At 52.7% G+C, this 25105-nt stretch overlaps 1 protein-coding gene and 1 pseudogene across 2 annotated transcripts in view; both read left to right on the forward strand.

Annotated features, from left to right (window-relative positions):
* Position 1: 1 nt before the first annotated feature.
* Positions 2 to 25105, forward strand: part of MYO1F (myosin IF) — a 36774-nt gene continuing 11670 nt past the window's right edge. The window contains exons 1-18 of one of the 2 annotated variants that reach the window (XM_055429972.2): positions 2 to 148; positions 10271 to 10408; positions 10876 to 10965; positions 11051 to 11145; positions 11517 to 11604; positions 11726 to 11815; positions 13786 to 13917; positions 14081 to 14215; positions 14482 to 14614; positions 14817 to 15013; positions 16702 to 16782; positions 16876 to 16962; positions 17950 to 18036; positions 18515 to 18682; positions 20076 to 20161; positions 22695 to 22776; positions 24304 to 24410; positions 24892 to 24990. In XM_055429972.2, the coding sequence (XP_055285947.2) occupies positions 146 to 148; positions 10271 to 10408; positions 10876 to 10965; positions 11051 to 11145; positions 11517 to 11604; positions 11726 to 11815; positions 13786 to 13917; positions 14081 to 14215; positions 14482 to 14614; positions 14817 to 15013; positions 16702 to 16782; positions 16876 to 16962; positions 17950 to 18036; positions 18515 to 18682; positions 20076 to 20161; positions 22695 to 22776; positions 24304 to 24410; positions 24892 to 24990 (1898 nt within the window). In that variant the 5' untranslated portion in view covers positions 2 to 145. Of the gene's footprint in view, positions 149 to 2110; positions 2248 to 10270; positions 10409 to 10875; positions 10966 to 11050; positions 11146 to 11516; positions 11605 to 11725; positions 11816 to 13785; positions 13918 to 14080; positions 14216 to 14481; positions 14615 to 14816; positions 15014 to 16701; positions 16783 to 16875; positions 16963 to 17949; positions 18037 to 18514; positions 18683 to 20075; positions 20162 to 22694; positions 22777 to 24303; positions 24411 to 24891; positions 24991 to 25105 lie in introns of those variants that run through there. The other variant, XM_088838948.1, reaches the window with a different exon arrangement.
* Positions 15444 to 16063, forward strand: LOC148777143 (large ribosomal subunit protein uL16-like; annotated as a pseudogene).

The following is a 25105-nucleotide window of genomic DNA, read 5'->3' on the forward strand; positions in this document are numbered from 1 at the left end:
GTTGTAAGAGGAACTAGGGCTGGGAGTCTGCCGGAGGAGCAGGAGCAGGGCCATGCCCCAGCCGCCCCCAGGAGCTTCCTGAGCCTGCACCCCTCCCACGATCCCTCCAGGCACCTCCCCAGGGACCCAGACACCAGCCCCCACCATGGTAAGTCATTCAGGGTGGGCCCTGAAGTGCAGCAGTCGGGGGCACCAGTCAGATGGAAGTGCCTAGAGGCCATCACCAGAAAGTGGGACCATGGGAATGGGCACAGCAGACCCTTTGGGATTCTGCAGTACAGCTCAGGTGCTCCAAGCATCCCACACCGGTCACCAAGCTCCCATTGGATGGTGGACAGAGATGCCAGGGTGGGGATGGGGCACCAAGGATGGAGCAGTAACCGGAGGACAGAAGATGGTTTTGAAGGCTCACACAGTGCCTGCAGGTGCAGGGACAGACCCCTTTCCTGGGGCGTGGGGAACCCAGGTCCCAGTCGAGTTTGGTGCCCCATCTCCCTGTGTGGCCTTGGGCCAGTCACTTCCCCCTCTGCGGGCCTCAGTTCCCACGCATGTCATATTTGGAAGTCTCTCAGGATGTGAAAGGTGTCTGGGGGATCCTCTCCATTGGAACCCTCAGAGGGTCTTGGGATCCAGCCTCTCTGAGTCCACCACAGTTGGGAGAGAAAGCTGGGTCAAACAGGTGGTGGGTTGCCATGACACTGGCATGCCGGCATCCCAGTGTGGGTGACAGGGTGGTTTGGCAGTAGTCATCACAGAAGCGGGGGTGGGTGAGATGAAACCTGCCCACCCCACCACGGGTCCCTTCTGCTGGAGGCTGGCGGGGAAAAAACACTGCTCCCAGAAGCATCACCACCTGGCGAGACTGAAGTCTGATGATGACTGTTGTGATAAGGTTGTGGAGAGGGTCGTGATCTCGATCTAGATCCAGCAGCCTCACGTCACACGCGTGAAGAGGAGACTTGGCTGGCTATAAATGTCACACCTCCGTCCCCCGCAGCCAAAGTTCCATGGCTCTGCAAGCCACTTCAGCTTTCATTTTTTGTCAACCTGTCCATGAGGGCGTGTGGCTGGGGACAGTCACAGAGCTAAGAGCAACAAGTGCAGGGTTCCTGGCAGCCGTCACAATGTGGAGGCAGGAATTGCGAGATCACCCTGTCTCAGAAAGCCAGTGATAAATGGGGCATCACGGGCCATGGACCCCTCTGGTTAACCCGCAAGCAAACCATCAACTGGAGCTCTGGGCTTGAGATGGAAGCCCTTCCAAGACGGAGCCAGGCCAGGAAGACTCCTTGATCAAAGAAACACAGGAAATAATTTGCTACTTGAGAGAAAAGCAACCCCTCCCAAGGAAACCATGTGAAATGCTGAGTCAGTGATTTGCTTGGCCAGCTGGGTCTGGGAAGGGAGAAACTCACCCAAGAGGATCACGAATTAAAAAAAAAAAGAGTGGAATTTATCCATGAGGTTAATACCTCTGTCTAGAGGTGCTGACATCTTCCTGGAGGAGTGCTGGATGCCAGAAAGAGTGTTGAAGGAGTCAGTGAAATGATGTTCAAGTGCTTCACAGAGCACATAATGTGCTCCATACACAGTAGAAGCCATTGTGGGTGTTGCATATTCATGGTGGGGGTTAGCCACGGTGATGGATGGATGTGGCGTCATTCTTGGTTCCTGCAGGAGAGTTGGGTTGTTGATGTCATTGTTCATGATGGCTGTCGTTGCCATCATGATGGCTGTCCGTTCATGATGGATGGCCGTTGTCCCATGTTGGTGGTGTGGTGGTGGTAGTGATGGCTGATTTTAGTGCCAGCTAGTGTTGAATATTGGTGGCTGGCAGTTGCTTGTTTTCCGCTGGAGGGTTGATCTCTAGAATAACGGCAGTTGGTCATCGTTTGAAGTTGGATGGTGACAGTGATGTTCGTTAGCTGTTGGTCATTCATTGATGATTTGGGTGACGGTCTTGGGACTGGTGGTGGTTGGTTTGTAAAGGGGTATGACTGAATGCTGAACTTCCTAGGTGGCTCAGTGGTAAAGAATCCGTCTGCCAACACAGGACACTGCGTTCGATCCCTGGGTCGGGGAGATCCCCTGGAGAAGGAAATCGCAACCCACTCCAGTATTCTTGTCTGGAAAATCCCATTTACGGAGAAGCCTGGCAGGCTACAGTCCACAGAGTCTCAGAAGAGTCTGTGACCACCAGTTACAATTTAGTGACTAGACAACAACGACACCGCTGCTTCAATGGTGGTAGGTTACATGTGGCTGTTGGCGGCTACTGTTGTGATCGTGGCTGTTACTGTTGATGGTGATTGGTTATTACGGGTTGCTGGTGCCGGTGGTAATGAGTGCTGATGGTGGTGAGTGATGGTAAGGAAATGGGTGGTGGAATTCTTCGTTCTTCTGTTTGATGTTAGCTGGCATTAAGGTTATCAGCAGTTTCAGTTCGACTTCGGCTCAGGGGCAGGTAAAGGCAGCAATTGGTTGTCCTCAGCTGATAATGGTGGTGACATGAGGGTAATGGTGGTTGTTTTGAAAGTACAGACGTGAAGCTGGGAGGCCAGTAATGTGGCTGCTTGATCCAGGAGCAGCAGTCATGGGGATGGACAGGTGAAGGAAAAAATTCTAGAAGTACAAGGATCCCCAGATGTTGGAGAATGGCCTCTGGTTAGGGCCAGAAAAGCCTGAGACACCCCTCCCAAGGGAGGGGGAGACCTGAGAGCCGTTGTAGGTGAGAATGTTGTTTGCATGGGGTAGAGATACAGGGTGTGTCCCCAGAGCCCCACAGAGCAGGACCCAGGCTCTAAGGGCACAGCAGGGGGCCAGGGTGGGGCCAGGGGCTGAGGGCGGCTCCAGCAGCCACTGCCACAGCAGCTTCACCTCACCACTGGCTGGCAACCACAGCACGCAGGACCCCGGCGAGGAAGGAAGTGGCTGTTTCGTTGTTCTCTCCAGTCTGGGGCTCTGCTCATCACCACCCAGGAGCAGGAAGGCCAGAGCAGTTGGTGCAGATTGCAAAAGCTCACTCCTCCAGCCCTTCCTCCTGGCCCTGTGTCCCGAGCCTGTGGGGATTGGCCAGCTTAAGGCTGCTGCTGCTGCCACTGGCGATGGGGAGAGAAACTAGTGTTTCCTCTTGACAAGCTTCGCCTCGTTGAATCGGCACAGCCGCCCACGAGGCCCATAGTCCTCAATATTCCCATTTGCCCGATGAGCAAATAGAGGCAGGGAAGTTTGGCTAGCGACCGGACAACCCAAGATAGTAGAGGATTTCAACCAGTGATCCCCAAGATCACACTTTGAACAGCCACCTTGATCGACAACCTCTTCCTCCTCCTTCCAGCTGAGACGCCACCTGGGGGTGTGGGCTGACTCCTATAGTCTAATTTTTAATTCAAGCAACTAGAATCCTGGTGTCCCACACACACCCAAGGCCTTCTGGCCCATCGCTCCTGCTGCCGCCACTGACAACATTCTGAAACATTCATGTTTCAAGGTCTGTCTCCTACAGGAAGCCTGCTCTGATTGCCTCAGCCTCCTACAGGAAGCTCTCTCTTATTGCCTCAGTTCTTCGTGCAGTCTGATTGGGATCACTGTCTCCCGTGGACAGCTCGCTTCTGAGCTACTCAAGAGCAGAGTCTAGGCCTGGTCCCCACAGACCTCCATGCACAGTAGGAGTTCAGAACGTGTTTTCACTACAGGGCTCCGATGCCCCAGCCCTTGGTTCTCCCTTCTTTGGCACTAGGGAAGCTGCAACCCCATGCCTTTGCTGTAAGTTGCAAGGGGGAGCCTCTCTGAAGAGCTGAAGTTAGAAACTATGTTCTCTTCTTCCGTCCCAGTCACCTTGCACCCCTGACTATCTATCTTTCACAAGAACTCCAGCCTGTTGAGTCATATCTGACTTGTGGTCAATTCTGACCACAAGCACTCTGTTACATCCTCACCCCCAAGGGAGGAACAAACAGCTTCAACTTGACCCTCGGAGACTTGGGGGACACAGAGAGATGGATACCAATGACACAGGGTAGGAGGCAATCTTATCACAATGACACTTGATTTATTTATTCATTCAACAAGTGTACGTTGACCAGTTCCTCTATATTATCAAACACTGACCACTTTCACTAAATGCTCTTGGGGACACTGGCTGCCATTTCCTGAGGCAACCCAGCGGATCTTTTCTCAGCACTGGCTTGTTTATTTTCCCCAGCAATCCCACGGAGGAGATTTATCATGGCACCCATTCTACAGATGGGGCAACTGAGGCTTGGAGAAGGGAAGTGGCCTCCCTGGGGTCCCATAGCCAAGTGTCAAGCCAGGCCTCACACCCAGTCCATCCCTTGTCAAAATTCTCGACTCTCCTCCCTCACACTGCACCCTCTTGAGCAAAACGTCTCTCTGCGCCGCAAACAGCCCATGGTTTTTTTGTGTGATCGTGTAGAACTCGGCTGGATCCGGGGGTCCCGGTTTCCTGGGGCTGGACACAGAAGGAGGGGCTGCTAGAGGCAGAGGCCCACTCCACTGGGTGGGGAAAGGAGGGAGGCACAGGAAGAGGAACCAAGTTCTCGGGGCCAGGAGAGCCAGCTAGACACAGCCGGCCTCAGGGCCTATGACCTCAGAGAAAGGAAGTGGCCTGGAGTCTCAGCTGAGCCCGAGGGGGTCCCAAGAGCAAGGGGATCAGGATGACCCCAAAGAGGAAACCGTGGACAGGACCATGCGAGTCTCCTCCCCATCCTCATCTGACCTATAGCACCAACCCTGGCCATTCCCGATGTAGACCCGGCTTCCCTTTCTGCTGTGTGACCCTAGGGAGGACACCTAACCTCTCTCTCTGGGCCATAGTTTTCTCTTTCACAAAATGGATCTAATCAGAGTGCTGACCCAGGCGTGTGCCCAGAGGATGTGATGAGATAATTCACTGGAAAAGCTTAGACCAGAGTCTAGCACAAAATAAGTGCCAATTGGGGTGTGAATTTTGTTATCTATTGTTGTTCCCTGTTACCATAGTTACCACCCACGCTCCACCCTTTGAGGTCAGAGAGAGAATCCACTTCCAGTTTGCCCACCTAACCTCCCCACCCCCACTCAGGGAAAGGGCAGCCTCAGCAGGTCCCTGAATGACACCACTTCATCCCCTGTATTTAAAATTTCATCGGCTCTTCTCACCAACACACCAGTTGGTCTCCTTATGTTAAAAACAGAAAATACACTCCCCTGACCCCTCTTCCCCGACAAAGCCTCTTTCCCTCTTCCCCTTCTTGGCCAGACTCTCCAAAAGCAATCCTCTCTCCCTTCTGTACCTCCTGACCTCCCAAGTTGACTCCTGACTCCGAGGTGACCATGGGGGACCCTCTGAGCCTCCAGTGAGCGTGAAGTTCTTTAGCAGCTGGGGTTCCGGTCGACAGCTTCTTGCTTCTCCCAACCGGCCACCCCCGGTCCCGGCTGCCTCCACACTCAGCCTCTGCCGTGGGCATGCTTGCTGACCCCTCCTCGCTGCCGTTTCCGAAACCTTGTCCCCCCACCTGCCCTTCCTGCTGTGTCCTGGGGCTCAGAGCATCACACCCAGTCGTTGCTGCTGCTCAGTCGCTGTCGTGTCCGACTCTTAGCGACCCCATGGACTGTACCTGCCAGGCTCCTCCGTCCATGGGGTTTTCCAGGCAAGAATACTAGAGTGAGTTGCCATCTCCTTCTCCAGGGGATCTTCCCAACCCAGGGAGAGAACCCACGTCTCCTGTATCAGCAGGCGGATTCTTTACCACTGAGCCACCTGGGAAGCCCATCACACCCAGCACCCGTTTCTTGTACCAAACATCTTAGCAGGCCCCTTGAAACACTGAAATGAAATTCACATGCAGCAAAACACACTAACTTCCATCTTTCAGAAACATTGAATGTGGTCCCCTGCAAGGCCGGGAGAGAGTCAATTAGAATAAAATGTGCACGGAAAGATGTAAGTGCTCAGGCCAGTGGCCCAAGAACGCTCACTGGAGTGGCCAGGTGCTCACACCTCAACACAGGCGTGTCTCAGCCAGCGGGACAGCCCCACCCCCACCCCAAGTAGGACACATTAACCTCACGAGCGTCGTAAGCTTCTAAACATTGGATGCTCCCTTCTTTCTCTTAAATTAATTAATTTACTCATTTATGGCTTCACTGGGTCTTTGTTGTTGCTTGTGGGCTTTCTCCAGTTGCAGTGAGCAGGGACTAATCTTCACTGAGGTGCACAGGCTTCCCCTTGTGGTGGCTTTTCTTGTTGCAGAACACGAGCTCTAGGGTGTGCAGACTTTACCAGTTGTAGAGCAAGGTTAGTTGCCCCACCGCAAGCGGGATCTTAGTTCCCAGATCAGGGATCAAACCTGTGTCTCCTGCATTGATAAGTGGATTCTTAACCATTGGACAACCAAGGAAGTCCTCCAACAATTCTTAAAGCACCCACCAGGAGCAGTATACCCCCAGATAGCACTCAGAACATCCAGATCGGGGATGGGGTTATGGAGAGGGATGTCCAGAAAGTTGGCAGATATAGAGGGAGCACTTGACCTGGCCTGGAATCAGGGAGGTCTTCTCGGAGGAGGTGTCACCTGAGCCATGTCTAAAGGGAAAGATTGGCTTTTTTATTTTGGCTGCACTGAGTCTTTGCTGTTGCATGTACGCTTTCTCTAGTTACCACAAGCGGGGGTTACTCACTAGTTGGGGTACAAGGCCTTCTCTTTGTGGTGGCTTCTCTTGTTGCAGAGCACAGGCTCTAGGCACACAGGCTTCAGTAGTTGCAGCAAGCAGACTCAGGAGTTGTGGTGCATGGGCTGAGTTGCTCCGCAGCATGTGGGATCTTCCCAGCCAGGGATTGAACCTGTGTCCCCTGCATTGGTTGGTGGGTTATTAACCACTGGACCGGTAGGAAAGTCCCTAGATTGGCATTATTAACCAGGCAGGAAGGATGTTCTGGGCAGAGGGCTCAACATCTGCGAAGACTTGGAGGCAAGGTAGTGAGGAACTGAAAGAGTTCTTCCCGAAGTCCTAGGTTACTGGCGCAGACTAGGTGCTCAAGAAATCTCTGTGGAGTGGCTGCATGGTGATGGCAGTGATGGGAAGCCGCCAACAGAGAGATGGGGTCATAATTGCCATTGGAAAAATTCCCACTTGGGACTTCCCTGGTGGTCCAGTGGTTAAGACTGCACTTCCAATGCAGGGGGCATGTGTTAAATGCCTAGTCAGGGAACCAAGGTCGCAAATCTGCGTGGCACAGCCAATAAATAAATTAAATAACAGTAAGTATAATAAAATAGTGTTGTTTTTTAAAAAAAAGAAAGAAAAACTCACTCTCAATAATCAGGCCAGAAGCAGTCTCAGGGGTTCCAGCCCTGCCCCTTCTTCCCCACTACCCTCCCCAGAACATTCCTTCGTCTGCTTTCTCTTCCTGCTTCAGTCACACCTCTGCATTTGCCCTGGCAGCTCCCTCTGTCCCTGTACTTGATCAAAACCCTTCTCAGCTTTCACATACCGTCCCCAAAGCCCCCTGGAGCCCAGCCACTCACGAATGTAGATGCAAAAACCTGGCCTTTGATGTCAGATGACCCCAGATTTGAACCCCACATCCTTGGAACCAGGTTAGCTGCATCCTTAGTCAAGGGTCAAATCCCTCTCAGGCCCCAGTCTCCTTCCCAGGCTTTACCACACTGAGCTATGACGATTGCCGATAGTATGGGTGACACTTTGCATGGCTGAGCCCCTTCGCTGTTCACCTGAAACTTTCACAACATTGTTTGTTAATCAGCTATACCCCAATGCAAAATAAGTTTTAAAAAAAACTGGCAACACCTGCCTCCAGCATCGGGCATGTCATAGATGCTTGGTGAACGCTAATTCTGTCAAGTGTCCTTCTTCCGGGAACCCACCCCTTCCCCAATTTGTTCCCCCAAAGCAGTGAATCTCTCTTATCAACCCTGGGAAGTAAGGCTGTTTCTCCCATTTTACAGATGAAGTCACTGAGGCTCAGAGCAATGTTAGGTCACACAGCCAGGTTCAGAACCCAGATCTACCCCACACCCCAAACTGGGCTCATTTAATGTCTCTGGATATTCTTCCATGAATCCCCCCCACCCCCACCTCAGGGACTGTCAGCATGACCAGAATCTGAGCTAGCACCTCCCCTGCTCAGGAACCTTCTATGGCTCCCCAGTGTCCCCTGGGGAGCACTGGGGAGAGACTGGCTTCTCATCTACCTCTGCCCTGGAGTTGCCCACGCTGACCCTCCCACTTGATCTCTGCCTGAATCCCCTCCCAGATGGGCCCAGCACACCATCTCCATTCCCCTAGCAAATCCTGGTCATCTTTGAAGACCTGACTTTGGTTCCCAGTATCTTTGCTCTTGAGTTTCCCAAGTGGTGGTAAAGAACCTGCCTGCCAATCCAGGGGACATAAGGAATGCGGGTTCGATCCCTGGGTCTGGAAGATCCCCTGGAGGAGGGCATGGGAACCCACTCCAATAATCTTGTCTGGAGACTCCCATGGACAGAGGACCTGGTGAGCTACGGTCCATAGAGTTGCAAAGAGTCGGACAGGACTGAAGCGTCTTGTCACATATGCATGTTTGCTCCTGGGGGCTTCCTCTGAAGCTGGGTTTCTTTCTTTGCCCTTGTCCCTTGCGAGGTCCTCCCTGCGGGGGCTGAGAAAGGACTCAGTCCAAATCCCTGTCCTCCAGGAGCTCCAGGTCTGGGGCGGGTGTGGGGATTCCTGCAGGAGGGACACCTTGTCTGAGCTTGAGTTACCAGCTAGGAGAGCTCCAAGTCGCCACCACTCTGTGCGCCAATCCTTCCGTGACAGGGTATATTGAATGGAGGCAGAGAGAGCCTGAGAGAGCCAGTGTGCTGAAGGGTTTAAGGTGCTGGATGAGCTCAGCTGGGCTAAAAGGAGAGAGCATTCCTGGCAGGCTTCCTGGAGGAGGAGTTTAAATGGGGAACCTGTGTCGGAGTCTCCGCCTTGGGGCCTAAGGAAGGTGTCAGCTGATGAAAAGCTGAGGGAGAGAATTAAAAGGGAAAGTGGGAGCTTGGAATGTGCCAGAACTGCCTCTCTAAGGATGGAGACCACGGTAGAGGTGGTGGGAAGGCAGGGGCAGCTGAGGACAAACGTCATAGCAGGCACTGAGGCAGAGATCACAGACACACGGTGACTGAGAGGATCTCAGGGGGATGGGCTAGGAGGACCCCAAGGTAGGAGGAAGCAAGTGGGGGGAGAAGGTCATCTTGAGGTGCAAATGTTGCTGTTGTTGTTCAGTCACTCGGTCGTGTCCGATTTCTTTGCGACCCCATGGACTGCAGCTCGCCAGGCTTTCCTGTCCTTTGTTATCCCCCACCCCAGCGTTTGTTCAAACTCATATCTGTTGAGTTGGTGATGCCATCCAACCAACTCATCCTCTGCTGCACCCCTCTCCTTTTGCTTTCAATCTTTCTTAGATCAGAGTCTTTTCCAATGAGTCAGCTCTTCACATCAGGTGGCCAAGTGTTGAAGCTTCAGCTTCAGCATCAGTCCTTCCAATGAATATTCAGGGTTGATATCCTTTAGGGTTGACTAGTTTGATCTCCTTGCTGTCCAAAGGATTCTCAAGAATCTTCTCCAGCACCACAGTTCGAAAGCATCAATTCTTCAGGACTCACCCTTCTTTATGGTCCAACTCTCACATCCATACATGACTATTGGAAAAACCATAACTTGACTATATGGAACTTTGCCAACAAAGTGATGTCTCTGCTTTTTAATACACTGTTCATCATAGCTTTTCTTCCAAGGAGCAAGCGTCTTGGGTCAAATGCCAGGGAGAAGTCAGGAACTCAGCCTGGGCCAAGGGAGGGAGAGATGGGCTGGAGATGTGAAAGAGAGAGGGTGGGTGAGCTCCCCCATCAAGCCTTCCCTGATCCCCTCCTCCCCTCTCACAGTCGCCAGATCCCCAAGCACACTCTGTCCCACTGAACCAGGCATCACCCTCTGCACCATGGCAACGGGATACAAAGAGGAGGGATGCTGGTACCAAAAGAGAGCGGGCTGAGGGACACATCCAAGCTGTCGTTCTGTCTGTCCTCTTTGGGAACTAGACCTTGTCTCCCTCTCCTGCCGTCCCTGAGATGGGGAAGGAGGGAGGCAGGTGGCAGGTGGGCAAGGGGACAGCATCAGAAGCTGATGATGTAGGTGAGCCAGGTGGGAAGGGGAGGAGTGCTGAGGCACCAGCCCCCACCACGCCCCCTGCAGGGGCTCACCGGCACCCCACCGCCCCCACCCCCAGGGCAGCAAGGAGCGCTTCCACTGGCAGAGCCACAATGTGAAGCAGAGCGGCGTGGACGACATGGTGCTTCTACCCCAGATCACTGAGGACGCCATCGTGGGCAACCTCCGCAAGCGCTTCATGGATGACTACATCTTTGTACCCTGGGCCGTGGGCGGGGTGGGCGGATGCGGGACTCAGGAACAGGAGGATGGCTGACCAGAGGATGGAGGGATCATGGGTGGATAAGGGCAGGGGAGGATGAGAGAGAGGCTGTAGCACGGAAGGGCCACACATACCTGAGCGCAGGAGCAGAGTGGGGATAAACAGCAAGAGCGCGGGGCGCCAGGACACAGGGGACGGCGGAGAGGCAGTGGGGCTCCCGCTGCGGGTGGCCGTGGCTCTCGCTGCTCCCCCTGCTCTGGGGTAAGTCAGGCACAGCACCCTCCGCTCCCCTCTTCCTGGATCCAGCTCAGTTTTTTCCTAAGACACCTGGAGTATCTCCATCTCTTCCTCCAAGCCACGGGGCTCTAGGAGGCCCCAAGGGAGCAGGAGGAGGGGACAGGGCCCCTTGAGGGACACAGCTTACCAGGACACTGCATGGCCCTTAACCACCTCCCCCCCAGACTTACATTGGCTCCGTGCTCATCTCCGTAAACCCCTTCAAGCAGATGCCCTACTTCACAGACCGCGAGATCGACCTCTACCAAGGCGCGGTGAGGCGGGGGCCGGGTGGGAGCCACAGCCCCCAGGCCTCCCCCCGACCTTAGACTTAGGCTGAGCCCTGATCTCTCCCACCAGGCCCAGTATGAGAATCCCCCACACATCTATGCCCTCACCGACAATATGTACCGGAACATGCTTATAGATTGCGAGAACCAGTGTGTCATCATCAGGTACAGAGTGGGAACCCCAGACCCTCCTCCCCAAGGTCCCCTCAAACAGCATCACCACCCTAGGGAGATTTAATTGGAATTCCTGATCCAAACGGAGCCCTGCTGTCCCTCTCCACCCCCAGCCCCACTCTACTTAGCCTCTCACCATCTGATCCATGATGTATTTCATGCGTTCATTCTGTTATTGCCCACCTGTTCCATCCAAGTGTCAGGATATCTAGATCCATCTTGTTCACCATGGTAGCCCCAATAGCCTGGGCTATTGCTTGGCACCCAATAGGCGTCAATGAATGAACGATCAGAGCCCCAGCTGGAAAGGGCACTTCCTCCACCCCCGGCCACTCATCATCCTTTCCCTCACCCATCCTCAGTGGAGAGAGTGGAGCTGGGAAGACAGTGGCGGCCAAATACATCATGGGCTACATCTCCAAGGTGTCGGGCGGAGGCGAGAAGGTGCAGGTAAGGCAAAACAGGGAGAGGGGCTGGGTCTCCCCACACAGGATTTCATCCCCTCACCTCCAAACTCCCACGCCCCACCTCAGTCTGACCTCTTCCTGCCCCCACCTGCCTCTTTCCCCAGCACGTGAAAGATATCATCCTTCAATCAAACCCACTGCTGGAAGCCTTTGGCAATGCCAAGACAGTGCGCAACAATAATTCCAGTCGCTTTGTGAGTCTCCGTGGCCTCTACACTGTTTGTCTCTCTGTCTCTTTCCTTTACCTATATGCTCAAGAGTAAAGGAAATACCTGCTCCTCAATGGGAGACTGGCTTCCTGTTCATGATCCCTCTGAAAAAAAAGTCCCCCATCAGCAGCTCTGTGGAGGCCATGACGTGTTCGTGTACCATTCTTGAGTTCTCCTCCCCTGGCTGCGACTAGGCCACGTCTGTTGCTATTTGCACTTCAGGTCCCGTTTACTACCTCATGCATTCCTTCTTTCACCAAATGCTTCTTGGAGTCCTTCTTTGTGTCAGGTGCTCTGCTGAGCCTAATGAAAGACAGGACAGGTAAACGGATTTGGGTTTGTCATCATTTTCTGTCACTGGATGTGTGGCTTGGACAAAAAAAACAACAATGTAACCTTGTGGGTCTCCTCTGTTGGAATGGGATGGTGTGGTGGCTTAGATGGTAAAGAAACTCCCTGCACTTCAGGAAACCCAAGTTTGATCCCTGAATCGGGAAGATTCCCTGGAGGAAGGAATGGCTGTCTACTCCGGTATTTTTGCCTGGAGAATCCCATGGACAGAGGAGCCTGGTGGGCTACAGTCTGTGGGGTTGCAAAGAGTTGGACACGACTGAGTGACTGACGCTTTCACTTTCATAGACTTCAATAATTTCAGTAAATGCTTAAACATGGAAATAGCTTAATGAATTCTGACACTAATGAGATTTTTTCCCTAGATATTATTATCTATAATATTAATTATATTTTACTTTCTAATATATTTTAATATAATTATATTTGAAGTATTTTCTCCAACATTTTATTTTAAAAATGTTCATATACATGGAAAAGCTAAACACTATAGTGAACATGTGTATGCTCATCTCCTAGATCCACCACTAATATTTTACTATTCTTGCTTAATCATATGTGCATCGATCCACTTTTTTTATGCACTGTAAACTAAAACATCATAACTTTCCCTCAAACACTGAAGCATGCAGATGATTAATCAGAGTCCAATATAAATTTGCAGCTCTCTTTCATTGCTTTTAAAGTTAAATTTGCATACAGCAAAATATGTCAATTTAAAGGGGACTATTCATTAATTTAGACAAGTACATATACCCATGCAACCGACACTCCTATCAGTATACAGAATATCACCATCTCTGCAGAAAGTCCCCTCTTGTCTCTTTCTAATCAACCTCTACCTCTACCTTACCCAAGAAGAAGTCACCCTAATTTTATTTTTTGCACCATAGATTAGTTTCAGCAGTTTTAGAATTTCATACGAATAGAATCACACAATCTGTACTTTTAGACTACTAATATACAGCAAGACATGGATGAACCGCAAGAACATGTAATTCTATTCTATTTTATTCTATTGCTGCTGTTGTGCTGTCATGCCCAACTCTTTTGCAACCCCATGGACTGTAACCCTCCAGGCTCCTCTGTCTGTGGGATTTCCCAGGCAAGAATACTGGAGTGGGTTGCCACTTCCTTCTCCAGGGGATCTTTCCAATCCCCTGGATCGGACCAGGGGCTGAACCTGAGGCACTTATGTCTCCTGCATGGCAGGCAGATTCTTTACCACTGGTCCTACCTGGGAAGTCCCTTATTTTATATAGTTTTGGCTCAGATGGTAAAGAATCCACATGCCATGCAGGAGACCCGGGTTCGATTCTTGGGTTGGGAAGATTCCCTGGAGAAGGGAATGGCAACAGGGTTAGAGGTCCCAGGTTAGGGCTTGAATCAGCAGGGAGAGAGGAAAAGGTATTCCTGGCCCAGGAGCCATTTTAAGCAAAGGCTGGAGGGAAGGAGCTGGTGAGAAGAACAGTAAGTTGGAGTTGGGAGAGAAGAGCTACTTGAGGTCACTTGGGGAAGAAGGCTCATAAGACCCATCCCCAGTCCTTCCTCACCAGTAGCCCTGGGACCCTGGGCGGGGACTGACGTGGCTTTCTTGGGTTCAGGGCAAGTACTTTGAGATCCAGTTCAGCCGAGGTGGGGAGCCGGATGGGGGCAAGATCTCCAACTTCCTGCTGGAGAAATCCCGCGTGGTCATGCAGAATGAAAACGAGAGGAATTTCCACATCTACTACCAGGTGCAAGGAAGGTGGCCGCGGGGCTGGGGCAGAGGGAGCCTCACTGGAGCTCAGGGGGATACCACGGGAGGGTCGGTGTTTGGAGCCCATGATGGTGAGGACTACGGCTTAGGAGGGCTGCACCCATCCACCACCACGTGAACGAGCTTCACTCACCCTCCAGCTGCTGGAAGGGGCCTCTCAGGAGCAGCGGCAGAACTTGGGGCTCATGACTCCCGACTACTATTACTACCTCAACCAGTCAGACACCTACAAGGTGGACGGCACCGATGACCGGAGCGACTTCAGTGAGACTCTGGTGAGCACCGTTGCCACTTCAGCCCCGGGAAACCTTCTTGTGTTACAAATTGGGAAACCAAGGCCCAGAGAGGGACAGGGAGTTGCCCAAGGTCACACAGCAAAAAAAAAAAAAAAAAAACCAGGAGAGGGGTCCAGGTGTCCTGACCGTCCCCCCACCCCCCACCCCCGCCCCGCACGTTTGTGCTGTGGCCACTGAAGCCTAACCTGCAGGTCGGCTGGAGGTCGGGCTTGGCACCACAGGCTCTGTCCCCCATGTGCCTACAGAGTGCCATGCAAGTCATCGGGATCCCAGCCAACATCCAAGAGCTGGTCCTGCAGCTGGTGGCGGGCATCTTGCATTTGGGAAACATCAGCTTCTGCGAAGACGGGAATTACGCCCGGGTGGAGAGCTCAGACCGTGAGTGTGGGTGCTGCAGAGGGTGTGGTGGTGGCGTGTGTGTGTGTGAACTGCTTCCTCCCAGTTGTGGCCTCCGGAAGCTGAGGACCTAAGTGGAGAAGATCGATGTCATGGGGCAAAAATGGGGAGAGATGGGAGCCCCCGTGTGAGGCCCTAGAACCCAAACGGCTGCTTCCTTTCTCCCCACCCCACCACCTGGTAGTCCTGGCCTTCCCCGCCTACCTCCTGGGCATTGACAGCGGGCGGCTGCAGGAGAAACTGACCAGCCGCAAGATGGACAGCCGCTGGGGCGGACGCAGCGAGTCCATTGACGTGACCCTGAACGTGGAGCAGGCAGCCTACACACGGGATGCTCTGGCCAAGGGGCTCTACTCCCGTCTCTTTGACTTCCTCGTGGAGGCAAGTGGAGCTCTGAGAACAGGGGTGGGGAAGAGGGGCTCTGGGGCAGCACCAGGCCCAGGGCTTGGACCAGCTAAGAGCGGGAGTGGGGAGTGTCTTGAGTGTCATGACCTCACTAATGCCCAGCTTTGGGAGGTACCACATAGGGCAGGAGGTGATTTGATGGGAGATTTAAGGTCTTCCTTAAAAACTAATCTGTGGGCTTCCCTGGTGGCTCAGACAGTAAAGAATCTGCCTACAAAGGAGTGAGACTTGGGTTTGATCCCTGGGTAGGAAAGATCCCCTGGAGAAGGGAATCGCAACGCACTCCAGTATTCTTGCCTAGAGAATCCCATGAACAGAGGAGCCTGATGGGCTACAGTCTATAGGGTCACAAAAGAGTTGGACACAACTGAGCGACTAATACTTTCAATTTCACTTTGGTTGTGGCATGCAGCCCAAGCAGGAAGGGGCTATCGGAAATGTCCAGGCCTGGAACAAGATGGGGGCTGCTGGAATAGAGGGGGTGGGTGCCTTAGGGAGAGCCATGAGGGCGGCTGTCAGAAGGACAAAGTGATGGGCCAGGTGGTGGTGGATGAGAACAGGATGCGTCAAGGTCAAGAACGGTGACTAAACGTGCAACGATTACAAACAGCAGCCTCCTTGGTAGTGTAGGTGGCCTGTTGCCTAAGAGGTCTTGGGAGACAGTCCTTTCTAGGGGACATTCATGATGGACATGCTGCCCCCCAGTCTAGGCTCCAGACAGGTGTGTGAGGTGCCTTTGGAAAGCCCCAGGGCCCAGTGGCCAAGGTCCACCCTGGCCAAGTCATGAAGTCCATCCGCACTAAGCTGCAGAATAAGAAGCATATGTTTGAGGCCCTCCACAGGGCCAAGTTCAAGTTCCCTGGCTGCCAGAAATCCATATCTCCTAGAAGTGAGGATTTACTAAGTTTAATGCAGATGAATTTGGAAACATGGTGGCAGAAAAGCGGCTCATTCCAGATGGCTGTGGGATCAAATATACCCCTAATCACCCCCCCCCTGGACAAATGGTGGGTCCTGTGCTCATGAGAGCCTGGGTGCTGTCCCCTCCTTACTTGGCTGTGCTAAGTCGCCTCAGTCATGCCTGACTCTTTGCGACCCTTTGGACTGTAGCCCACCAGGCTCCTATGTCCATGGGATTTTCCAGGCAAGAATATGGAGTGAGTTGCCAGATCCTCCTCCAGGAGGTCTTCCCAACACAGGGATCAAACCTGTCTCTTGCACTGATAGATTCTAGCGCCACCTGGGAAGCCCACTCTTTACTCATGCCCACCAGTAAATCCCACTTTCCTGTCAAAAAAAGAGAAAAGGATTGTGACTGTAGTAGCCAACACTCCATAGCAATTAATGCATGCCAGATATGGTTCCATTCTTCATGCATCGATTTGTTTAATTCTTAAGAAAAAGCCCTCTAAGAGAGATGATACTGTGAACCCATTTTAAAGATGAGCAAATAGCGGTACAAAGTGGTTAAGGGGCAGAGCCAGCTCCCAAGGCAGGAACCCTAATGTCCTAACACCTGGTTTCTTGTAGGAATGACGGACAGGGGTGAGGGTAGGCACAGTGATGGGGAAGGCAGGAGAGACACTGGTGGGAGGGGACAAGAGCATTTCAAGAAGAGTTGCAGGCCTGTGTAGCCACTCACCTAGTGTCCCTGTGCATCACAGGCCATCAACCGTGCCATGCAGAAGCCCCAGGAGGAGTACAGTATTGGCGTGCTTGACATCTACGGCTTTGAGATATTCCAGGTATGACCCTGTGGCCAACCCACGACCACCCTGGGGGAGGGGGACCTCCAGCATCAGCCCACTGAGGGAGGCACACTTTTCCTCCCTTGGCAGAAAAATGGCTTTGAGCAGTTCTGCATCAACTTTGTCAACGAGAAACTGCAGCAGATCTTTATTGAACTCACTCTGAAGGCTGAACAGGTGGGCAAAGGAAGACAACTGGCCAGGGCCAGGGGTCACTGGGGAGGAGGTGTGGGACCATGAAGGTTGCCAAGCAACCAGGGACACCCCAGCCCCGCATGGGCACTTCTCTCTGCTGACATGTCCAAGTTCCTTCTTCACAGGAGCTTTTCTACCTCTAAAGCTCTGATGAGGGCTGGAGCACTGCCTCTTTGTAAAAACCTTCAGTGGGCTTCCTGGTGGCTCAGACAGTAAAGAATCTGCCTGCCAATACAGGAGACATGGGTTCGATCCCTGGGTCAGGAAGATCCCCTGGAGGAGAGCATGACTACCCACTCCAGTATTCTTGCCTGGAGAATCCCATGGACAGAGGAGCCTGGCGGGCTATAGTCCATGGGGTTGCAAAGAGTCGGACACAAGTGAGCAGCACCTGCTGTGTAGCAGGCACTGTTTGCAGTGCTGAGAAGACCCCCATGAATGGACATGAATGGACAAAATCCTGCCATCTTCATTCTACCCATCCTGCAGAGGCAGGGCCTGAGACTAGGATTCAGGGCAAATACTAGGAGATGACCGAAGAAGTGAGAAAGGGATTTTTAAAAATTATTTATTTATTTTTGGCTACACCACACTGCATGTGAGATCTTAGACTCCCACCGGGGATTGAACCCATACTCCCTGCTGTGGAAGAGCAGAGTCTTAACCACTGGCCTTTCAGGCTCTGAAAGGGATTTTTTTTTTTTAAGAGCCAAATGGGATGTATTCATGAAAAGATCACACTTCAGGCAACTGGGGCTCAATTCTGGGACCCCAGGGGGAAGGTCTGACCTCCAGGGAAATGAGATTTGTTATCGGAGACAGTCCTAAGTGATGAGATGGGAGGGACAAGTTATAGGGGGGACATCTGTCACACTTCCTCCACCCATGCTTGTGAAGCTAACATTCTAGAAACACTCACATCCCTGCCCAGATGCCCGGTCCCATCCCTGCCCCCTTTGCCACCCCCAGGAGGAGTACGTACAGGAGGGTATCCGCTGGACCCCCATCCAGTACTTCAACAACAAAATCGTCTGTGACCTCATCGAAAACAAGCTGGTGAGGGCTGAGCCAGATTTGGGGGTTCTCGCTGGGTCCCAGTCAGAACTGGGCTTGGGAAATCACTGTGCCCCTGAGCTGGGCTTGGAAGAGCTGGGAGAACCCTGGAGGTTCTGGGCCCCCATACACCCTTCTAACCCACGCTCCCCCTTAGGCAGATGGAGCCCCACGGACATACCCATCAGCCACCACGTCCATTCACTCTGCTCACCTGTCACTTATTCACTCCACAGACATCGCCCCCAAGGCAGGCTGCGGGGGAGAGAGGGGTCAAAGTTGACAGGTCCCCCTTCATCTCCATCTGGGGAAAAGATAGAGGCATGGATCCCTTATGGGGTTCCCCACTCCATCCTGTACCAGTGAGCTTCCATAGCATCCCCACACATCGGAGCTTCCCATCACTTCCGCTCCCTCTCAGGAGCGGCAAGGGGTTGGGGCCAGGCCGGGCTGAGCCCTTCCCCACCTCCTCACCCCACAGAGCCCCCCAGGCATCATGAGCGTCCTGGACGACGTGTGCGCCACCATGCACGCCACGGGCGGCGGCGCCGACCAGACGCTGCTGCAGAAGCTGCAGGCAGCCGTGGGCAACCACGAGCACTTCAACAGCTGGAGCGCAGGCTTCGTCATCCACCACTACGCGGGCAAGGTGCGCCCCGCCCCCCGTCCCTCGGATCCTCAGACTCCGCCCCTCAGGCCCGACCCCACCCATCAGACCTCGCCCCTCGGACACGCCCCCTAAGACCCAACCCCGCCCATCAGATCCCGCTCCCTCGGGTCCCGCCCGTCAGGCCCCGCCCCTCAGACACCCTCACACACACCTCCAGAGGCTTCCCGCTGCAGCCTCCCAATCTCCCAACAGAAGGAATCTACCCAGACACCAGCCAGTGCTAAAGAACACTGATCACCTTCTCAAGCCTTCCCCCTACTGACCAAAAATACGATCCCCACCTCCCACTGACCCCCAGGAATTGGCCTAGCCCACCCACTATTATGGCCTTTCAGCAGGGCTGGTAAACCCACTGTCCACTCCCCCATAAAGGCCACATTGCTCCCAACTAACAGGACAGCGACCCCTACCCCTTACAGACTTCTTGGGTGGCTCAGTGGTAAAGAATCTGCCTGCCATTGCGAGAGAAACGCCAACCCACCACACACCTTACAGGACACAAACTCCCTCCCATCAACCCCAAATTAGGCAGCAGAGCCCCCTAAGCCCCAATCTGAGCTATAAGCCCCAGTGTCCCCCTGACCCAGAACATGGTCCCCCTTCTTCTGATCCCAACTTGGAGATCCCTGGATCGTGCTTCAACCTACCGCCTCAGACAGACCCCCTACAGACAGACCCCGACCCAAAGTTTCAGAAACCCACTGTCCTCCCACCCTGGCCAAGACTGCACACTCTCTTTGACCTTATCATGGGCAGTAAACAGCCCCAGTGGTTCCCTGACTGTGCTGCAGCCCACCATTCCTAAAGTGGGCTGGGGCTCCGTGCTTCTCATCCTGAGAGTAGCTGGACCAGAACTGTAGGAAGCTTGCACCTTGGATGGCAGACCCAGTCTACAAGCCAGGCTGAAACCCCCCCACCCACCCACCAAACTCCAGCCAGTGCTATAACCCTTCTGACACAATCCCCCAGGCCCCCAATCGAGCAGAACAGAGGCTCAGTGTGACCTCTTGATTCCAAATTAATTAGCAGACACCCAGGGACTGCTTCCTCCTACCCAGATTACAGCCCCTCACTCCCCAAACTGAGCCATAACTGTCACCTCCTCCTTCCTCTGATCCCGCCTGCACCTCCCTCCCACAATCTGGACTGTAACCCTCCATCTTCTCTCCCCTCTGAACCAGACTGCTGTCCTAACCCTCCCATCTCACCTTGAATATGAGACCTCCAGGCCCCCCTCAACCAGATCCATGCGGTTCCCGACTGCCTAATATGAACCACAGATACTGCCCAGTCTTCTCACCAGAGATGGACCCCCATGGGACCCCCATCCCTCACTTGAGATTCTCACTACCCCCATGCCACCTTCCTCCAGGTCTCCTATGACGTCAGCGGCTTCTGTGAAAGGAACCGTGATGTCCTCTTCTCTGACCTCATAGAGTTGATGCAGACCAGTGAGCAGTGAGTGGTCTCCGGCGTGGAGGTCTCTGGGCAACTCCCCGTGGGGATGGGGGAGGCCCGGGGACCACCTCACCTTCCCCAGAGCTCCCATCACTCCATAGAGTTTGTGGGGGCAGCTGTTTCTAGTGAATTTTGTTGTTCAATGGCTCAGTCGCTTCTGATTCTTCATGACCCCATGAACTGCAGCATGCCAGGCTCCCCTGTCATTCACTGTCTCCCGGAGTTTGTTCAAATCCATGTCCATTGAGTCTGCTATCCAACCATCTCATCCTCTGCCACCCCCTTCTCCTGCCCTCAATCAGATACCCTGATGCTGGGTATCTTCCAGTGAGTCAGCTCTTTGCATCAAGTGGCCAAAGTATTAGAGCTTCAGCTTCAGCATCAGTCCTTCTAATGAATGCTTAGGGTTGATTTTCTTTAGGATTGACTGGTTTATCTCCTTGCAGTCCAAGAAACTCTCAGGAGACTTCTCCAGCACCACAGTTTGAAAGCAAATGGAATATAGTACAGGATGAATGTTCTAAAACAGTGGTTCGTAAAGTGCTGATAGTGTGGTTTCTAGAATGGTAACATGAGCATCTTCTGATACAAACAGAATCTCAGGCTCCACCATAAACTGAATGACTCAGAGTCTGCATTTTAACAAGATCCCAGGAGCCACATGTACGTTCGAGTTTGGGAACCACTGATTTAGAGCAATGCTGTCCAATATTATTCCACATCCAATAAAACTGAATCTACACATATACTTATTTTTAAATGGCCCGATTCAGATATAAATTGCATACCATTAAATGCATCCATTTTTAGAATGATTTTTAATAAATGTACAGAATTGTACAGCCATCTCCACAATCCAATTTGAAACATGTACTTTACCCACAAAGATCCCTCATGCAAAACTGCAGTCAAATCCCCATTCCTATCACTTGTGTGGGCTTCCCTGGTGGCTCAGCAGTAAAGGAACCCTCCTGCAATGCAAGAGACACAGGGGTTTGATCCCTGGGTAGGGGGAGAAGATCCGCTGAAGGAGGAAATGGCAACCCACTCCAGTATTCTTGCCTGGAGAATCCCATGTACAGAGGAGCCTGGTCCATAGGATCTCAAAGAGTTGGACATGACTGAGCACGCATGTGTGCAAACACATAGTCGGCATCTACTAAGCGGTCCACTCATTCTAGATTATAGCCCTCAGGGAAGATCTCATCAAAGAGGAATGTAACAATGGATATAACAATGTTGCCAAACCAAACTCAGGCCTGCCCACTGGACTCACTGCAAAGTCAACCTCCCAACACTAGGAGGTGGTGAAGGAAAGAACAGCATTAATTGCAGGTCCAAGCCAGGAGAACAGGTAGCTCTACTCAAAAGACCCCAAACTCCCTGAGGGTTTTCAGGGAAGGATCTTTACAGATAGAGTGAGAGAAAGGGTCACAGGGTGTGATCCTTTCACAATTTTCTGATCAGTTGATGGTAAGGTAACAGGGTGATGTTTCAGGAATCTTAATCATCAACCTGGTTCCAGCTGGTCTGGGGTCTACATGCCGGTGGTCAGAATTTATTTAACTTCTTCTACCTGGCAGGGGTTTTAATATCTGCAAAACAGCTTACGGATATGGCTCAGGTTATTCTCTATAGCCCTTTGTTGTTAGTCTCCAAGTCATGTCCAGCTCTTTGCGACCCCATGGAACTGTAACCCCCAGCCTCCTCTGTCCATGCGATTTCCCAGGCAAGAATATTGGAGTGGGTTGTCATTTTTTTCGCTCCAGGGAATCTTCCCAATCCAGAGATTGAACCCTTGAACCCTCATGATTGAACCCTTGAACCGATGAGCCACCAAAGAAGCCCTCTACGCCCACTGAGGAAGAATTGAAAGTCTTTAACTTTCTTTTACAGCTAAATTATCATTATTTTGTCCAGCTTGACTGCTTTCCTTTGTTTCTGTATTTTCTCACTTTTCTGATTAAATTTGCCCTTTGGATTTCGGAGAAGGCCTAGGAGGCTAAAGCTTTCCGAAAGAAAATAGGCGGGGGACATGGGAAGGAGGAGGAATTGTCTGTCTTTGGGAAGTTCCCCTCAAGGGTCCTGCTCAGTTTCACGAAAGTGAATTTAACCAATCCCCTGTTGATGGACACTGAGGTTGTGCCCATCCGTGGCAATCACCCATGGGGCTGCAGTAGCAAGGTCCTTGTCTGTACTTCCCTGCACGCATGTGCAAGCCTCTGCCTGTAAGACGGTTCCTCCAAGGGGACCTACCTGTGATGCCAGAGACGCCATATCACTTAGTCGAACTGTTTTATCTTACTTGCTGCCCAAGTCATGCACAGTCATGGAGGAAAAAGTAACAGTGCAAATAAATCAAGGAACCAAAAGGATGAAACCCGCCCTCTGGTTCTCATCACACCCGCCAACATTCAGGGAGAACCCCATGTACAGCACGATCTCTGGGTCCCAGACACCTCAACAGCCCCACCTCCAGGAAGGCACCCAAGGTTCACCTGCACCTCCAAACTCCGTCTCTTCCCCCACCCAGGGCCTTCCTCCGGATGCTCTTTCCTGAGAAGCTGGATGTGGAAAAGAAGGGCCGCCCCAGCACTGCCGGTTCCAAGATCAAGGTGGGCACGGGGAGGGACAGGTCCAGTTCTGTCATTCCTATGTCCATCTCTCCCCATCGCAGAGCCTCTGCCCCTCCCTCTGGCATCTTCTATTCAACAAGGGCTTCTTCCAGTGCTAGGGTTGGGGAGCTTGGACCAGCTTCCTTAATGTCCTCCTAACCCCCTAAATCCAGACATGAACCATTATCCTAATGAATTTTTTTTTTTTTTGGTCTTTTGGTCATTTGTCACTTTCTTCTTCATTATGGTAAAATATACATAAATTGAAAGTGTTAGTTGCTCAGTTGTGTTCAATTCTTTGGGATCCCATGGACTGTCACCAACCAGGCTCCCCTGTCCATGGGATTCTTTTCCAGGCAAGAATATTGGAGTGGGTCACCATTCCCTTCTCCAGGCGATCTTCCTGACCCAGGGATTGAACCCACACCTCCTACATTGTCAGGAGGATTCTTTACCATCTGAGCCTTAACCATTTTTAAGTGTACATCTCAGCGGCATGAAGGACATTCACATTGTTGTGCAACCATCCCCACCATCGATCCCCAGAACTTTCTCACCTTCCCAAACTGAAACTTTGTCCCCACTAATCACTAACTCCCCATCCTCTTCCCCAGCCCCTGGCACCTGCCATCCTGCTTTCTGTCTCTATGGGTGTAACTCTTCTGGGGACTTCCTATAAATGGAACTGGACACTTACGTGGCTGGTTTATTTCACTGAGCATAATATCTTCAAGGTTCATGCATGTGTCAGAATTTCCTCCCTTTTTAAGGCTGAATAATATACTATGGATATAATGTATATTTTCTTATCCGTTCCTCCACTGGCGGACACTTGGGCTGTTTTTACCTTTTGGCTATTGTGAAAAGTGCTTTTATGAACATGGATGTACCATAATAATACTTTAATAACAGTATATTGGGCACTTCTCAGTGCTGGCAGCAAACACGAGATACTTTATAGACGAGAGATTAGTGCCACCCGGCAGATGGGAGGCCAAGACTCAGCGAGGCGCAGTCACCAGCCCAGATTGCAGCAGGACTGTGGCCCACGCCGAGGTCTCTCCTACCACGCCTCCAGTCTTCCTCCTTGCAGCAAAGTCCTTTCTAGTCTCCTCTGCAGGACTACCTCTCAGGCACATGCGTGTGATTCTCTGCTTTTAAAACACCTGTGCCCCAAAGGACAGGCAGATATAACCAGGGAGTGTGTGCTCCCACGTGCTCAGCTATTCCATCAACAAACCTTCGCTGAGCACTTACTCTGAGCCTTGGCTAAGCAGTGAGTGTGGCAGACATGAGAGCTCCTGGTTTGGGGTTCAAGGGTCAGGGACACACACAGGATATGAACCCCATGTGGTACACGCTAACAAAGCCACATAGGACCCAGGGATACCTGAGTCCATCAGGTGCCACCCCCACGTTCCTGTGCAGCATGTCTCTGTCTCTTGGGGCTGTATTCAGAATGGGAAGAGAGAGGGGCCAAAGGATCCCATCTGTGCCCCCCATCCCCATCTTCTATCCCCCCCTTAGAAACAAGCCAATGACCTGGTGTCCACGCTGAAGAGATGCACGCCTCACTACATCCGATGCATCAAGCCCAACGAGACCAAGAGGCCCCGCGACTGGGAGGAGAACAGGTGACCCCCCCACACCCCAGCTAAGCCAGTCCACACTGCCTGTCCCCGAGACTGACCCTCCCACGCAAACCTCGCCCCCCACCCAGGGTCATGGAATCCATCACAGGTCTCACCCAGGTTAACCCCTAAGATCAGCACAAAACCCCTCAGGGCCCCGGGGTTACACCTAGCACTGACCGAGGTCCCCAGGGAGGATCCCAGACTGTCTGTGGAACTAATAATACAGTCTCCCTCATTCCCCAGACCACAGGACCCACCCCTAGAACTGACCCTAAAACTGACCACGCAGCAAACATCGACCCCTCCCCCTAGAACCCATGCCCCCAGGGCACAGAACTAACTCCCAAGTGGACCCTTGGACCAGCACTGAACCCCCTCCCTAGACCTCAGAACTCAGCCCTTAAACTGCTCCCAGCATGAATCCAGACAGCCCCGGAGCGGTGAGGCCACCACCAGGGGACTCAGGCTGCCCTCTCCCCAGGGTCAAGCACCAGGTGGAGTACCTCGGCCTGAAGGAGAACATCAGGGTGCGCCGCGCGGGCTTCGCCTACCGCCGCCAGTTCGCCAAGTTCCTGCAGAGGTGAGGCATCCCTGCCACACTCACCCACCGCCCGCCCACCCCACCACTGCCCCGCCCCCCGCCCACTCCAGTTGCCCCGCCCCCCGCCCGCCGCTCCGCCCACCCTCCCCGCAGC

The sequence above is a fragment of the Moschus berezovskii genome, chromosome 8 (assembly GCF_049115385.1).
Source record: "Moschus berezovskii isolate FMDL1 chromosome 8, NW_MosBer_1.0, whole genome shotgun sequence".
Classification (NCBI taxonomy): domain Eukaryota; kingdom Metazoa; phylum Chordata; class Mammalia; order Artiodactyla; family Moschidae; genus Moschus; species Moschus berezovskii.